This window comes from Leuciscus leuciscus (assembly GCF_965113295.1).
Source record: "Leuciscus leuciscus genome assembly, chromosome: 2".
NCBI lineage: Eukaryota > Metazoa > Chordata > Actinopteri > Cypriniformes > Leuciscidae > Leuciscus > Leuciscus leuciscus.
The window spans coordinates 46779913-46797969 of NC_138726.1; the positions used below are offsets into that span (position 1 = coordinate 46779913).

At 40.2% G+C, this 18057-nt stretch overlaps 1 protein-coding gene across 2 annotated transcripts in view; it reads left to right on the forward strand.

Annotated features, from left to right (window-relative positions):
- The window catches only part of adamts17 (ADAM metallopeptidase with thrombospondin type 1 motif, 17), a 132502-nt gene extending 114726 nt beyond the window's left edge, over window positions 1–17776 (forward strand). For both annotated transcript variants that reach the window (XM_082154237.1, XM_082154238.1), the window contains 2 exons: window positions 14362–14539; window positions 17037–17776. In XM_082154237.1, coding sequence (XP_082010363.1) covers window positions 14362–14539; window positions 17037–17188 — 330 coding nt within the window. In that variant the 3' untranslated portion in view covers window positions 17189–17776. The remainder of the gene's footprint in view (window positions 1–14361; window positions 14540–17036) is intronic.
- Window positions 17777–18057: the final 281 nt, after the last annotated feature.

Consider the following 18057-nt stretch of genomic DNA (forward strand, 5'->3'; position numbering starts at 1 on the left):
TAAAAAAAAAAAAAAGAGAGAAATTTACACTTTTATTTATGAAGGATGCATTAAACTATTTAAAAGTGACAGTAAAAACATATATAATATTACAAAATATTTCTAAATTAAAAACTTTCAATTAATCAAAAAATCCTGAAAAAAGCACATCATGATTTCCACAAAATCATTGAGCACCACAACTGTTTTCAATGTTGATAATAATAAGAAATGTTTCTTGAGTAGCAAATTCACATATTTAAATAATTTCAGAAAGGATCATGTGACGCTGAAGACTGGAGCAACGATGCTAACAATTCAGCTTTCCTGTCACAAAGAATCACTTAATAGCCACTTCTGTGTAAAGATGTATCTAAATTAACGTTGTCGCCATGAAACCTTGTACACTTAAAAAATGTGTTTTTTTTTTTTTTTTGATTTAAACAGTTTGGCAGCTCAAATAATGCACACGTTTTAGCAGAGACTTCTAGAAACATAAGCTTCACATTTCTGTGATTAAATCCTCCAAAAACTGTCCCCATTCACTTCCATTATAAGCACATCATGCTTTTTTTAAACAAAAATGAGGGATTAATTAATTTATATAATTATATGGTAATCAGCATTTTTCTACAAACGCTATCAGTTGAGCTTAACTTGTGCTGAACCCGAAGTATTCCTCTTCATAACACATTCTGCATGTGTCCAGAGATCTTCAGCTGAATCAGTGTTTGTTGCATTGTCACATGTGATGCATTTGGGCTGTCACTGGTTACCTTGTGTCAGCCCCAGTGGAGCTGACTGCTGCGGCCCAGGGTCGGCATCATGCCTATAAAGCAGCATCTGTCTCGTTCCCTCTTTCTCCTGAGGTTGGCGTTCCTCAGTAATGAGCTCTCGCCATCTCAGTGCAGACACACCATTATCATAGTGCTGCTGCTTATGGCTCAAGTGCACAGGGTGGAAGTAAACTTTTGTCGTAGGACATTTGGGAATAATGCTCATCCAATTTGTATTTTTCCTTAGCCAATATTGCTATAGGGTCGTCGATGGTCAATATAACGCTGTTTACACTAGAAGATGTAGTTACTGAAATGTAAACTAAGGGTAATAATTATAGTCTGCTATGAGTGATCAATTGATCTATGAGTTCTATCCTGTGCCGAACTGGCCCGGCCGGTACGTATATGGTTTCATTTTACACTCTGGGGTTGTTAACGGAGCTCTTTGGAATGTAATACAAATGCGTCAGTCGTTGCCTTGGTAAGTTTACAGACGATTTGAGATGTAAATAGTGACCGCCTTATGGTTGTTTATTATTATCTTGCATAAACTTCTCTCAAATAGCGCTTCGCCAGCTTCAGAGAAACTGGTAGCCAGGCATCTGACAAGTGACCAATCCTGAGTGGCGACGTCACTACACACATTCTACCAGCACACTTCCGGCACAAACTGAGAATGGTTTATAAATGTGCCATGCCGAACCAAGCTCAAGTGGAAATTACCGCAACCGTTCCTTACCATTCTAAGAACGATCGGGCCGGCGGTGGAATATTGGCTAATGCTAAAATGTGTTGTTTTGCTGCTTAACATTTTTGTGGACACAGATATATCTTTTTAGGATTTTTTTAAAAGAATGTTCAAAAGAACAATTATAATGTAATATCTCTATTTCAAATATAAATGTCTTTACTGTCAATTTTGATCAATTTAATGCATCCTTACTGCATAAAAATATTAATTTCTTTAAAAAAATGGTACTGATCGCAAACTTAAATGGTAGTGTATGCAAGGCAGCACTACAGTCAATCGTATTCAGTTCACCCTCTGTTCCAGTATCCAACGCTCACTTTTCACAAGCCAATGAACAACCGAGGACTGAAATCAAGTTCCATGTCATGTTCAGTTAGCCATTTCACTCAGAAATATGGCACAATATGGTAGTAAAGTCAGTTGTAATTTCCATTTTGTGCTAACTAAATATTACATTGCCCTGGATGACTTTCAAGACTCAACAACAAATTGGAGCATCAGGATGTGTTGTAGGTTCCTGTTTGGGGTTTATGTTTCCCTCTGAGCTTCACCTTACCATCGTCCCCCATCAGAGGCCACAGATGTTGAAGTTGTTTGAGATGGAGGCTTGCTGACACGTTTGAAGGTTGTGCCTCATAAGGATTATGTTTCAGACTGAGGGTCTGCGGTTGGGGCGAATGGTGGGATTGATTTATGGTGAAGGCGCGAGTGTCTGATCTCAACTTCACACCTAAGATTGATTTTGCATTAAATGTTTCTTTTGCATTTTGCCTAAAAAAATATGATTAAATCATTGCATGGCCTGTTGTGGTTTACTGCTTATTTTACGTGTCCAGAGGCTCTCAGTATTCACTATACAAGGCTCTGCAAAAAAATGTTGTGAAGCCGTTCATGGCGTTTTGGGGGCAGAATGAGAGGAAAATAGATTCTCTTATTAATGAGATGTTGGTGCAGAAAGCATCTGATATTTCTGCATGTGTCATGTATAGGGCTGCAACAAACGATTATTTTGATAGTCGATTAATCTAGCGATTATTAGAACGATTAATCGACTAATCATCGATTATTTTGCCGGCTAATCAGTAAGTTTGGAACGATTATTCAGCTTTTTCAATTAGTTAAAATACTGAGTTATACATATTCTAACTATAATATAAAAAAAAAGAAAATCACTTCAGCTTTTGAAATGGTTGTTTTAATGAACTTTGAGCCAAACAGGTCATTCTCTTTAAGTTCCCAGATTTCTGTCCAACTCAAATCACACACAAATGCTCTCTAAGCATTGGTTAAATATTATGTTCTCTTTCAATAGAAAAAATAAACAAAAATGTATCAGCTGCACTACAGAAAAACTTAATCTGCAAACAATTATTATAAGAATAAAATAAAATAAAAATTGACAATTGAGCTGACAGAGACACTCTCATTCACCTTTTAATTTACAGTATGAAAAAGCAACTGATATTCTTCATAACATCTCCTTTTGTAAGTCTTCATGAATATGGAACAAAATAAAGGCAAGTGATAAGCCTGTTATACCTAACGTTAATAGTGTTACAATAATAAAAACAGCCCTGACTCCTAAGCTCGATCAAGCTTTATTCTATGCAAAAATAAATCATCATATTACTGTAATTATATTATTATTGTTAATATTGTTGCTATTATTAGTAGTATTGCATTGTCTAATAAAGAGATTTACTGCTAGTTATTTAGCTCCAGCTGGAGAACATTCACCTCTCACCGGCTCATCTTGTTTCCTCTTTAAGTGCTTTGACATGCATGTTGTGCTCCCGTGAAAAGCAAGTTCCGCCTAGCATGTATTGCACACGACAGCATTCTTGGTTTGAAGTTTTGTGAAACTTTACACACCTTGCTAGTTCGGATTCGTTTGCACTCCGTCAGGTCATAATTTGCGCTGTGTTTTCTTCTACCGCAATAGCATTTGTAACATTACTCTCTAGCGCTACAGCGCCGTAGCGGTCAAATCGCGATATTGCAGGCCCTTACATTAGGTCACATGAGCTCAAACGACTACTCGACAACAAGATATTTTGTCGACAATTTTTTATTGTCGACATTGTCGACAACGTCGACTAATCGTTTCAGCCCTAGTCATGTATTTATGTAAAGAGCAGATGTTCCCTCTGTAGACCTTTTCCTTTTCCTTTTCATTTCAGTGATCTGCAGCTTTCTCAGTGAAAGAAAAGCTACTATCACACCAGAAACTGAACTACACTGGAAAACATTTAGTGTGGATTTACTGCATACTACTTCAGTCATTTTACAGTAGTAGTTCTATAATTTATTACTAACATGACCGTATTCTGTGAAAGTGAAGTGAAAGTGACGTGCAGGCCAAGTATGGTAACCCATACTCGGAATTTGTCCTCTGCATTTAACCCATCTAAGTTAGTGCACACACATTAGGAGTACCGTATTTTCCGCACTATAAGGCGCACCGGATTATACGGCGCACCTTCAATGAATGGCCTATTTTAGAACTGTTTTCATATATAGGGCGCACCGGATTATAAGGCGCATAGAATAGAAGATACTGCAGTCAAACGTTTGACTGGGTTTGCGTTATGCAGTGGTCACCAACCTTTTCAAGCCTAAGATCACATCCAAAGTCCAAATGTAAACCAAGATCTACCACTTGCAAAAAAATATGAAAAAAACAAGTGGCTGAGCTGTAAAACCTTGTTTATACTCGACGCGTCCGCATGATCGCGAAGGTAATAAAAAACTAATATCCGTCTGCTCGGGCAGATTTGGCTCAAAGTCGTGCATCTTCGGATGCGGAGGCGCTCGCGCGGCAAAATGACGTCATTGTGACAGCGCGCGCGCCTCCGTCCGAGCAGACGGATATTAGTACATCTCATCACACCGGCACCCAGTTTGCGCGTCTAAATCAGTTGTATGGTCTGGTGTTCAGTCTAAAACAAAACAGTTGCGTCAAGTATAAATGCCTCGTCTGTTTGGGGAGGGGCGCGCGCAGTCAGCGGAGGCTCGCGCTCCGGTGCCAGGCGAAAGTATAAACAAAAGGTTTAAGTCAGCGGTTGTTTTACAGACATTAATATAAGGCGCCAGATCCATATATAAGGCGCTCCGGATTATAAGGCGCACTGTCGTTTTTTGAAAAAATTAAAGGCTTTTAAGTGCGCCTTATAGTGCGGAAAATACGGTAGTTAGTAGTGAGCACACAGACACACTGCAAACCGTGATACACACCTGGAGCAGTGGGCAGCCATTATGCTGTGGCGCCCGGGCTTGCTCAAGGGCACCTCAGTCATTTCCTGCCGGTACTGGAATCGAACCAGCAACCATTGGGTTACCAGTCAGACTCACTAGCCACAACTGCCCTACTGTGACCTCAGTAAACAAGACCTGACTGTGATGTTGTATGTGTACTGTATATGCTGTAGTACAGCAATCTCTTGTATACTATATTTATAGATGAATTGTGAGATCTTAAGTATTGTGCTGGTGTTTGGAATTCTCAGAATGCACTGGAGCAGGGGTTATTTTAGTATTATTTAAAATTAAGATTTTATTATTTAGATTAATATTTTGTGTAGATTAGTATTTTTTCATGTTGTCATTTTAGTTTTAGTAATTGTATGCGCCTTTGTCTTTTTATATATATATATTTCTGTTTAGCTATAATTTATTTATATTTTTTATATTTCTGTTTAGCTATAATTTATTTATTTTTTATATTTCTGTTTAGCTATCATTTATTTATATTTCCCTTTTTTTAGTTTAAATAACTTAATTCAAATTAAATCTATTTTATTTAAATTTGCTTGCCAAGACATTTCAAATTTTTGTTTATAGTATGTTTTGTAAGTTTTAAGATCTTCATCTAATAATTATATTTTATTTCAGCTTTTTTCACATAACAAAAACTATTTTTAATACACTGTAAGAAAAAAAAATCCATATAATGTCCTGGCAGAAAATGACCAGTACCTTGTCCATTAACTGGCATTCACAGGCATTTTCTTCAACCCTAAAACAAAACACAATGAAATGACTAATTCAAAATACAGGTAAAATTCCTGTGAAAAAAATGTATACAGAAAATTCCTTCATATTAACACAGTACATTGTGACGTATTTTTACAAATATTTCTTAGGGACGGTTCACACAGAACATGTTCCCCTTCGTCAACTCACTATGACGTGAGTCTGAAGTGATTCTGACGAATGGGGATCGCTTGTGAGAGCCTATCTACTTCGAGTGAAACTAAACGAGCCAATGCACATTGGCATGTGATAATTGCATCAGCTGCCGTGCATCACGGCGCGAGCATATAATGAGCAGCAGGTGCCTTGCATCCTTGTCTTTCGCTTCGGAGCTAGACAGTGTATGCTGTTCTTATCTCCTGCAAAGATCTTCTGAGTGTCTTCGAGTCTCTGCCAAGAAGAATCTCTGGTTCGTGGTGTTGGTGTGACGGCGCTGACAGCGAGGGTAGAGTGGCACAACACATTCAGACTCCACTTCGGGCCGCCTCAGTGCCTCCCGAGCCGAGTCCCTGTGTTCCACCTCGCTGCCCCACAACGGGTACGTCTGTGGTCCAGTTGGTCCTGCTTGCACGGTGTCTGGGAGCCTGGCTAGCGCTTCCCAGCCCGTCTCGCTGGCTCATCTGTACCATCAGACTCGGCTATGCGATTCAGTTCCCTCCCAAGTGTCTTGCAGGCAGAGATCAATGTCCTACGCTAAGAAAGGCGTAGGTTACAGCCAATCTTGGACCTGAGAACCTTGAACTCTCCACAAGCTCCCGTTCAAGATGCTCACGCAGAAACGCATTTTTGAAATCATCCGTCCCCAAGATTGTTTTGCAGCGATCAACCTGAAGGATGCGCACTTCCATGTCTCGATTCTTCCTCGACACAGACCGTTCCTGCGGTTTGCGTTCGAGGGTCTGGCATATCAGTACAAAGTCCTGCCCTTCGGGCTGTCCCTGTCGCCCCGTGTCTCCACGAAAGTCGCAAAGGCAGCCATTGTTCCACTCCGAGAACGCGGCGTTCGCATTCTCAACTATCTCGACGACTGGCTGATCCTGGCTCAGTCTCGAGATCATTTGTGCGAACACAGAGACATGGTGCTCCGTCACCTCAGCCTGTTGGGCCTTCGGGTCAGCTGGGACAAGAGCAAACTCTCCCCTCCACAGAGGATCTCTTATCTCGGTATGGAGTTGGACTCGGTCAACCAGACAGCGCGACTGCTTGAGTACAATCAAGAGCAGGACAGCGGTTCCACTGAAACTTTTTCAGAGGCTCCTGGGGCATATGGCATCCGCAGCCGCAGTAACGCCGCTTGGATTGCTTCATATGAGACCGCTTCAGCACTGGCTTCACAGTTCCGAGATGGGCGTGGCAGAGCGGCATGTACGGGGTGCACGTCACCCCGCACTGCCTCCAAACCTTCAGCCCGTGGTCGGACCCTTTTTTTCTACGGGCAGGTGTTCCCCTAGAACAAGTGTCCAGGTATGCTGTGGTCTTCACAGATGTCTCTGCCACCGGCTGGTGGGCCACGTACAATGGGCATGCAGTTTCAGGTCTGTGGATGGGGCCTCAACTGCATTGGCATATCAATTGTCTTGAGTTGCTCACAGTACGCCTTGCGCTGGGCCGCCTCAAAGGGCCGCTACATGGCAAGCACGTACTGGTCCGTACAGACTGCACTGCGACCGTTGCGTACATCAACCGTCAAGGTGGTCTATGCTCCCACCGCATGTCGATACTCGCCTGCCATCTCCTCCTATGGAGTCAGAAGCATCTGAAGTCGCTTCATGGCATTCACATCCCTGGCGTGCTCAATCGTGCAGCCGACAAGCTCTCACGACAGCCTATGCTTTCGGGAGAGTGGCTTCCCCATCCCCAGGTGGTCCAGCTGATATGGGGCTTCTTTGGAGCCGCTCAGATAGATCTGTTTGCCTCTCCGGACTCGACCAATTGCCAGTTGTTTTATTCCCTAACTGAGGGGACCTTCGGCACAGATGCACTGGCGCACAGCTGGCCCCAGGGCTTACGCAAATATGCGTTTCCCCCAGTGAGCCTTTTCGCACAGACTTAGTGCAAAGTCAGAGAGGACGAGGAGCAGGTCTTGTTAGTTGCGCCGTGTTGGCCCTACCGGACCTGGTTCCCAGAACTCATGCTCCTCGCAACAGCCCCTCCCTGGCCCATTCCTCTGAGGAAGGACCTGCTTTCTCAGAGACGGGGCACTCTATGGCACCTGCGTCCAGACCTCTGGAAACTCCATGTCTGGTCCCTGGACGGGACGCCGAGGTTCTAGGTGACTTACCCCAAGCGGTGGTAGACACCATCACTTCTGCTAGAGCCCCCTCAACGAGGTGCCTCTATGCTCTGAAGTCAAGTCAAGTCAAGTCAAGTTTATTTGTATAGCGCTTTTCACAATACAGATTGTATCAAAGCAGCTTCACAGTATTAAATTAAAATAATACAACAAAGTTTGATTCAAGAGGAATTTATTGATTGATAAAATTAGATTAAATATCCCCAAAATATCCCCAACTGAGCAAGCCAAAGGCAACAGTGGCAAGGAACCGAAAAACTCCATCAAGTGACCTAATGGTGTCCTAAAACTCCATCAGGTGACCTAATGGAGAAAAAAAACCTTGGGAGAACCCAGGCTCAGTCGGGGGCCAGTTCTCCTCTGGCATTTATGAGCTAGAGGACGGATTGTAGTTTGATCTGTAGGATTATATGAATGCCTGGCTGAAGAGATGCGACTTTAATCTAGTTTTAAACTGGGAGAGCGAGTCTGAGCAACGAACAGTATCAGAAGTGGAACCTATTCGTTGAATGGTGTTCTTGTTCTCACCCCCCCCCCATACCCTATACCCTATACCCTCTTGGGACCTGTCTCTGGTGCTCAGCGCACTGCAGAGACCTCCCTTTAAACCACTGCAGTCAGCTGAGTTAAAGATCTTGTCACTAAAGACAGTGCTCCTGACTGCCCTGGCTTCCATCAAGAGGGTAGGGGACCTGCAAGCATTTTCGGTCAACGAGTCGTGCCGGCCAACTCTCACGTTATCCTGAGACCCCGGCTTGGATATGTGCCCAAGGTTCCTACCACTCCCTTCAGGGATCAGGTAGTGAACCTGCAAGCGCTGCCTTTGGCGAAGCCCAAGGCGTGCCTTGCCCATTCGGGTTGCGAGCACACTCAACTGAAGTGTTGCTTCTTCCTGGGCGCTGGCTCAAGGCGCCTCGCTGACAGATATATGTAGAGTTGCAAGCTGGGCAACACCTAACACATTCACTAGATTCTATAGCCTCCGTGTAGAGCCGGTATCTTCCTGTATACTCACCCCCAGTGGCCAGTAGCGCGAGGGACCCGTTCTTAGTGTCGGCTTGCAACGCCACTCCCGCCCCTATGGGCTGGATACGTCCGTCTATTTGCTCCAGTAGTGTTCCCCAGAAATGGCTAACCCTATGAGTTCCTCTGTCACCCCTGCGGCAGTCAGACTTGCAGAGCGGCTGACGCCAGGCCTACACTCGTATGCATTGTGGAATTGTTAGACTAGGTGTCCATATGTAATGGTCCCTGCGGCGACCCCATATGTGTATTCCTCCACAATCAGCTCCTCTGCAGACTTTCCCTAGACCGAGCCCGCTCTGTCGTCTCTGCTGGTGTTCTTTCCCCCCTTTAACTAGGCTCGAACCACCCCAGAGACTGCCATATGTTGTACTACCCTGCTTGGCTAGTCCATATGTGTAACCGTCACAGTGCCTCCCTCCGGGGTAGGATGTGGCTTCCGAAGCGTACCCTTCCCCAAGGGCACGCTTTCCCAGCGTTATCCAATAAGTCACACTGAGTGGGTCTTGCAGAACAGCAGTGACTGACCTTCTCTGCTTAGAGCTCCTACTTCTGCCCAACACTCTGGTCAGGCCAGGAGGCTCAAGGCAGAGCGCTGGAAGGTTCTTGAGGGGAGCGAGGTTACGTATGGTAACCCTCATTCCCCGAGGAGGGAACGGAGATGTAAGTCTCCTCGCCACAGTTGTTGAGCTTCCGCTGTACGGCCGAGTCACAGGTCCGGCTCCTCAGCGGAAAAACAAGGATGCGAGGCACCTGCTGCTCATTATATGCTCGCACCGCGATGCATGGCAGCTGGTGAAATTATCGCTTGCCATTGTGCATTGGCTCGTTTAGTTTCACTCGAAGTAGATAGGCTCTCGCAAGCGATCCCCATTCGTCAGAATCACTTCTGACTCACATCTCCGTTCCCTCCTCGGGGAACGAGGGTTACCATACGTAACAAGACGTTTTTGCTGTTACATACAACAGTTGCAGCATATGATGGGAGACTTAAAGTCACTAATTACACTTTTAACACTATTTGATTTCACAATACAGTTCAGAACATTTTTTAAAGTAATGACTGCTGGCAAAAAATTACAGCCGGTAGACACTGATTGACACATGAGCATTCATTCGTATGACTGACACGGCTTGACTGAAAGGCCTCTGCTGAATAAAAATTTCAAGCAGGAAAATCATGCTCTTTTTCAGTGTTTTGGCTGCTGTGCTCTTATCCAGGCTGTGAATGTCATTCCTTTTCAATTATGTGGAACACATTGTGTGGTTTGGCACAAAATGACACAATTACATATTTTATTTCTGAATGGGATGAGAGATTGTAACAAGGTAGGATCAGTCTGTGTTTAGAGTGCTCTTCACTTGTGTTAAAATTGCTGAATTTTGTGTCTGCATCATGTCAGCTATATTTTTCTAATGCTAATGGGCGTCCAGATAATAGAATTCAGGGAACATGAAATTAAAATGTTACTCCAAATGGAAAAATACTTTTGTCAAAATGTGTGATCAACATTGGACCCCACTGATTTTCAGTGAATGGAAACCCCCCCCCCCCCAAAAAAAAACTCATAGAAAATTGTCTCAAGACTTACATTAATTTGTTTCATCACGCTTGCATCATGGCTTTGAGGTTCAGCTGAACTTGATAAATAATCAACGAACATTTGCAAACAGCATCGCAAAGTTGTGGTTGGTAAGAAAGCTCTCGAGCTGTGGTTTGAAGCAGAGTTTCAGGTTTGCATGACATGTGGACTAAATAAATCCTTATCTTGATCAAAACAAGCAAGCTGACATTCAGTACAATCTATATCTTTTATTTAGAATACATACAAATATCATTTACGTCTTTTAGTTTGTCGAGATTTAAATCACCGTTTTTGAAGAGTGCACATGTGCGAACGTGCTCTGCTATGTAAGAACAAGCCTATGATTGAATTTGGAAATAATTAGCAAAATAACTGAGAAAAATTTGAAATAGTCCTCAGATGCCACGTCCGTAATTTATTACAAAACATCTAGCATTAATTCGATCTCAAACAGATTCATTAAAAGTCATTACTCCACCACGTGCATGACATCATTAACCAACGTGGTTGAACGTCCAATTTGCGACAATATGGTTTCGGGAAACAGTCATAACTACCTAGTTGATTTCTTCGACGATGCATCGTACTATGGTAGTGAAGCAGCGAGTTACATCGTTGTACGAGATACGCACCCCAAGAGTGTTGACCATGCGAGATGCTGACTTCAGGTCAGGCAGGGTGGAGTATTTCATTAGCAAATGCTCCCCTGTGGCATTTGTGGTTGAATCAGATCCCCCTATATATATTCAACGCATTCTCATCCTAGGGTGTCATATACTGACGCTTTTGACATTTCGTCTACATCCAACGTTGGATATAGACGAAATGTCAAAAGCGTCAGTATATGACGCCTTGGGATGAGATCGGGCTGATTTTAATGGGTGCTCCAATTGATCGGCTACCGATCGCTCTCGGCCGATAATCGCTTTGGGAAGTTTGATCGGCGGTCTCTATAAAGATTGATCTCATCATGTTAACGACGCATAAAGACGTGCGCCTGCCGTGAGAGGTATGGCATGATATGCAGCAGCACGGTCTCAATCTCTGTCTGGCACGGGTAAAATAATTCTAATGTTGTTTGTGAGTGAATCACAGCGCACTCTCTTTCCTTCTCAAAATGCGCAAATGGCTTCACATCACCACATCGCGTCTGCACTATAAGCGAGCTGCACAGTTAACACCGGAACTGTCACTTGCACAATCAAGGCACTTTCGCATCGTCACTAAAGTTTAGAATTGGCACTTCAGTGGGCCTTTAAATGCTAACCAACAGTTCGGTTTAACATCAACCAAAAGCCAAATAGCTATTTAATCATTGTTTTAGGCTGCTGTTGTGGTAATGCTGCCTTTGTAAAATCATTTAAATAGGTAATACAGTTATTTGGCATTTTAATTTGTTGTATTTAAGAACTCTGAGCTTTCTGGAGTTTCTGTATTCCTATTCATCTGTAAGGGTGTTCTGAAATCACTCCACTCACACTTTCCCTAACTGCAGTTATTTACTAGACTCTGGTGACAGGCAACACTGAGATCAATGCTAAACTTTCATGCTGATTTCATTTTCAATAGCCCTTCATCTCTTGTAAAACGTGAAATATTGTGTGCTGTTGAAAGGATTTTGGGTTCCCTCAGAGGCAGGGAAATGTATTGCTTTCATGCACCTTTTGCCACTTAGGAAAACAATTTTTGTTTTTGTCGTCTGTAGCCATGGCAGCCGACAGCTCCTATTCTATAGTCCAGGGGTCTTCAACAGGGGTCCGTGGCGACATCACAGTGTGCCTAATTTCTGTGAAATGAAAGTGTTACAAAAAAGTTTACCAAAGTTAAAGTCTGGCTAAATGTCTTTTCCACATTGGAATGTATTAAATAAAATAATCATCATTTTAATGCAAATTACACTTTCATTCAAAAGTCTGCGGTCAGTAATATATATTTTTAAATAAAAAAGAAAGAAAGAAAGAAAGAAATTAGTACTTTTAATTAGAAAGGTTGCATTAAATTGATAAAGTGACAGGAAAGACTATTATAATGTTACAAAAGGTACTTTTTCAAATAAATGCTACTCTTTCGAACATTCTACTCATCAGAAAAACCTGGAAAAAAATTATTACAGCTTCTACAAAATTATTAAGCAGCACATCTTTTTCAACATTGATAATAATTATTATTTTTGAGCACCAAAACAGCATATTAGAATGGTTTCTGAATGATCATGTGACTCTGAATACTGGAGTAATGATGCCAAAAATTCAGCTTTGCATCACAGGAATAAATTACATTTTAAAATATAGTACAATATCATTTTTATTTTAATATTTCACAGTATTGCTGTATTTTTGATCAAATAAATGCAGCCTGGCTGAGCAGTAAGAGACTTCTTTTAAAAAACACAAAAACACAAAAAACACAAAAAAAAAAAAAAAACTTTTGAATCCAAGTGTATAAACATTTATATAAATGCATATTGTAGGCCAGGCTGAAAATGCACCACTCAATATATATTGAATATGTTTAGTTCCCCGATCTACTAAGGACTATAGATGTCAATGATGTTATCTGTGCCATAATCAGGTCAATTTATTTTTCTGCTCCCAGCTCTACTCAGCCAGTGATGAACTAACTGAATTTGTTCCTGCCCTGTTGAACTATAAGTCTATTAAAATGTATTAGATTGTCATAGAGATACGTTGATTTAATTTTGCCGGCGTGTTATTGGAGAAATAAAGCTTCCTTTGGGTCTTAACTGCGTGAGTGTGACGATCGTGGCTGATACGCTGACATAATGACTCCTGCTTGTCTCACAGGTATCAGAACAGTACATTACTGAAGAAAGCTTTCCACCTGTTGTCTTCCTCTGGAAATATAATTCAGTCAATTTGCAATGAGCAGATCCACACTGAATCTTGTATGTGTTTGTATATTCAATATTTTGGCCAATTTGAATGGTGCTCAACTTCACACCACAGATATTGTTGATACTGCTGAGTTGTTTTGAACCTGTAACACTCCTTTAATATTGAACTTAATTTTTGTGCAGCCGAAGGTTTGTTTAATGACTGTTTCACAACTTCAGTTTTTGTCTTGCAGTGTGGCTCACACAATCCCAAATCCATTTATAAAACTCTACTAAACAATATTTAATTAGGATGCAGTTTATCAATAACGTGGAGGCCTGTGAAAATGTCTGAATCTTTAGATATTGAACAGCATGTGGTTTGCCTGAAAACAGTGTAATTATAAACTCCTCATGAGCAGAGATGTCAAGCGAAAGCTGAAGATGTTTGAGAGTTTTCGAGCACTTGCACCACACTATGTAAATTAGGTCAGGCTTATGAATCGTTATTGTTTCTGAACAGAAAAGAGGAAACTTTGGTTTTGCCTGGAGACAGCACTGCTCATTAGGGTAGCATGAAAATGCAGTGTTCAAAGGTTTTTATCCTCACATCATTGGAATATTTTATTTATTAATTCATATTTTATTATTATTTTTAATTGTTTGTCATTTTATTTTGTCACATTGCATGCATAGGAAATAGCCCAAGTGTAATAATCTTTTGGAAAAATCATACAGTAACACTCAATAATAGTCCCACCTGATTTACAGTTAAAATGACCAATATCACCTTTGTTTACTCTTGAATATAAATGTGAATTAGCTTGACTAGCCTGAAAAATAGAGTTTTTGGCATGATTTGAGCTAAAAAATGATCATATATGATACCACCGCTATCAAATTGTATTCCTGGTTATCAATATAATACGATTATCCGATAATCTATTATTTAAACATGATATTGATGGTTTTGAAATATTGATTATGCATTTTTGTGAGTAAAATGAGGTCTGTCAGAGCAGGTTATGATGTGATTCTTTTTTTTTTTTTTTATCTATTGTGATGTCATCATTGATTCATTGCAGTGCTCATCATCCTGTGGGCGGGGCTTGCAATCCAGAGTGGTCCAATGCATGCACAAAGTGACCGGTCGGCATGGCAGCAACTGCCCAGTAGTGCTGAAGCCCCCTGCGTACAGGCAGTGTCATCAGGGGGCGTGTAACGTAAAAGTCAATGTGAACACCATCACCTCTCCTAGACTGGGTAAGACTTTACAGTTAAAGACGTTTGTGTATCCTGATTTATAGACTACTCACAAAAAATCGGGGGACGGGGGTTACAAATTGAAACAAATCAGATCTGAGTGGACAATGCCCCCTTTTACCCCCTCGTGGCACCGGGCTTGTATACACTCATGTCCCGCTGTTCATTATTTATCCTTGTTTCACCCAGTTTCAACCAGAAATGTCAAAAAAAAAAAAAAAAAAAAATCCATTTCCATCTCATTTTATGATGCATTACTAAAGTAAATTTATCATTTGGGTTTAAAAGATATGATATATAGACTTTATCGTCAGTTAAAACTACAACTAAACCAAAACTATAACCATAAAAAATATAATTACTTCAAACTAAATAAACATTAACTGAAATAAAAATAAAATGTAAATAAAATTGCCTTATTTTATTTCACCTAGTTGACAAGGCAATATTTCTCATTTTCATTTAGTTTAAGTGCTAAAATAACTAAACCTAAAGAAATTAAAACTAAAACTTACAGTCTTTGAAAAAAAAAGATAACAATTATGAAGCACCCAACAAAAAAACTATAAAATTTTAATTAAAACAGAAAATATTAAAATAAAATATGATTGAAAATATTAAAAAATATATAAACTTTGCCTTAAATGCAGTTTGTTTTATATTTATTTAAGTCATATCAGCCTGGTTCCACAGACAGGCCATAGATTAAACCAGCATTAGGCCTTAGATCAATTAGGACATTTAAGTAGCTTTTATAAATGTGTAAAAAATAATCTTGAGACAAAACAACAAATGTCAAAAACTTTTATATCAACATGATAAACAATCACACCTAACATGGTCAATCAGTGAATTAACCAATCATCCAATAAATCAACAAAATCCAAGGAAATAAATTCAAAGACATTTTTAACAAAGATAGAAAATAAAATAATAATAATAATAAAAAAAATTGATCAAATAATGAACAAATAAACATTCTGCAAAAAAAATATTGAGATCAAAATCCAAATAAGACCTTTAGGACAAAGAGTTTTCAATGTATATACATAAAAAAAAATGCTTCCCTGTGTTCCAAATAATAGCATGCTGCACATTTACACATCATATGCACTTCTGATGCAAAGGCAATTCCAATTCCTCATTATATTTTAAACTATGTTGAGTGATCCAAATTAGTTCATTTCCATTTCAGTTAGGATGCTGCCTTATTTGTACTGTGGGCAGTAAACAGCTCACTAGGTTTTGGAATAGAGCCTCTCTTTGCTTTAAGCAATAAACATTTCATTGTACTGCATAAAAATGTCATTGCCAAGACATCTGTTAAAAGAAGCATCATCTGGAAAGCATCACGTTAAAATAATCTGAAAAACATCTAAATAAGAGCAGATTCACATACTCTAAATGTTTATATGCCGAATGTCCTTCTACACTGAAAAAAAAAAAAGGTATAGGATTTACTCTGAAACAGTGTTTGCTCAGAAATTGCTAGTACAAATAATTACAAAGACTCAGCAGTAACACTTTATAATAAGGTCTCGTGTTCACATTAATGCATTAGCTAACATAAACTGACAATGAACAATATATGAAGTGTTTTGTAATCTTTGTTATTGTATGTAAGTAAAAAATATACTTCATTGTTCATGTTAGTTCTCAGTGCATTAACTAATGTTAACAAATACTTTTTTTTACGTTTTAAAAAAAGTTTTAGTAAATGTTGAAATTAACACTGACTAAGCTTAAAGGCTGTAGAAGTATTGTTCATTGTTCATGTTAAAGTGTCATGAAACGTGAGGAAACACGTCAAAAATGTACTTAACTAATGTTAACTAAGAAAACCTTATTGTAAAGTGTTTACGAATCGGCAAGTAACATTCATTTAAATGTGAAATGTTTGGAGTAGAGAGCCTAAAATAGTATTTTTTTTAGATCTTTGTTTTATTTACAAATGCGAAAAATCATTTTTACAGTGTATAACAGCAACATTGAACACTGCGAAAGTTGTCGTCTTGGTGAACTGCACACGTCCTTCGGATGAGACGTAAAACCGAGGTCCTGACTCTCTGTGGTCATTAAAAATCCCATGGCACTTCTCGTAAAGAGTAGGGGTGTAACCCCGGTGTCCTGGCCACATTCCACCCATTGGCCCTTAACAATCATGGCCTCCTAATAATCCCCTTCCATTGAATTGGCTCCATCACTCTCTCCTCTCTCCACCTATAGCTGGTGTGTGGTGAGCGCACTGGCGCCGTTGTACTGTGGCTGCCGTCGCATCATCCAAGTGGATGCTGCACACTGGTGGTGGTTGAGGAGAGATCCCCTGATATGATTGTAAAGCGCTTTGGGTGTACAGTAGTACATATGAAAGCGCTATATAAATGCCTCATTCATTCATTCATTCATTCACACATGTACATGTCTGGACTGATGTATGCATGTTGTCAGGGATCATGTGATATAATTGAATCTCCTGTCCTTCTGTCCTTCCTGGCAGCTGCATTGACGTACAAGTGCACGGGGGATCAGTGGGCGGTTTACTGCAGGGTGATCCGAGATAAGAACCTGTGCCAGGACATGCGCTGGTACCAACGCTGCTGCCAGACCTGCAGAGACTTTTACACCAACAAAATGCCCCCCAAGACTTGAGAACAACACATAAAGGTTTATTTTTGCCTTTCCCATTTGTACTGTCAAGAATAATATGTTTTATATTTGAAAATGTTATTATGTGAAAATAAAAGCAGCCTGAAAGCAGTGGAACAGATATTTTCAAGCAGAACACACTATGCAAACTTTTGAAGGCACTGAGGTTTGTTACTACCAAAGTATGTACTTGCAGTGTGTTCGCCAAGCGTTTGCGTACTTGCGTTACGTTTGTTTCTTGTTTTTGGACTTGAAGGTTTCTTGTTTTGTCATGTTTTGCTGTAATCCACCCTTTTAGTCCCTGGAAGTGACTTCTTCAGCATACTGGCTCATTTCACCAGATTACCAGCTGTGATTGCTTTCTTAAGGCCACTGGTTGGCCAATAACTGATGAACTTTTTTTTCAGACTCGGATCAATTATCTTTTAACATGTTTTTGCCTTTTATTTCTTAGAATAATAATAACTTGTCTGTTGGCTCTGTAACCAAAACCTAGTGATCTACCTTGCTCCTTACAAATGGTTTCAATAGAGTTTAAAATTAACCTGTTGCTAATCTAACAATGCGATACTGCTAGACATAAAAAAAACACAAATATTGGATAAAATAGTCCATTGTTTATTAAGCTGAACTATTTTTGCTGATATATTTAGGTATTGAATGGATTACATATATTTTTTTTATCATTTTTATCTCTGTTATTTCATCCATCAGCTTCTTTTTTCTGAGGTTGTTCCAATGCATTTATATTTATGCATTTGGTATGCATTCACGGTATCGAACCCCATGATCTTGACTTTGCCAGTGCCATACTCTACTGTTTAAGCCATATCCTTGCATTATGCGTGCATATAATAATAGATTATGCAGTG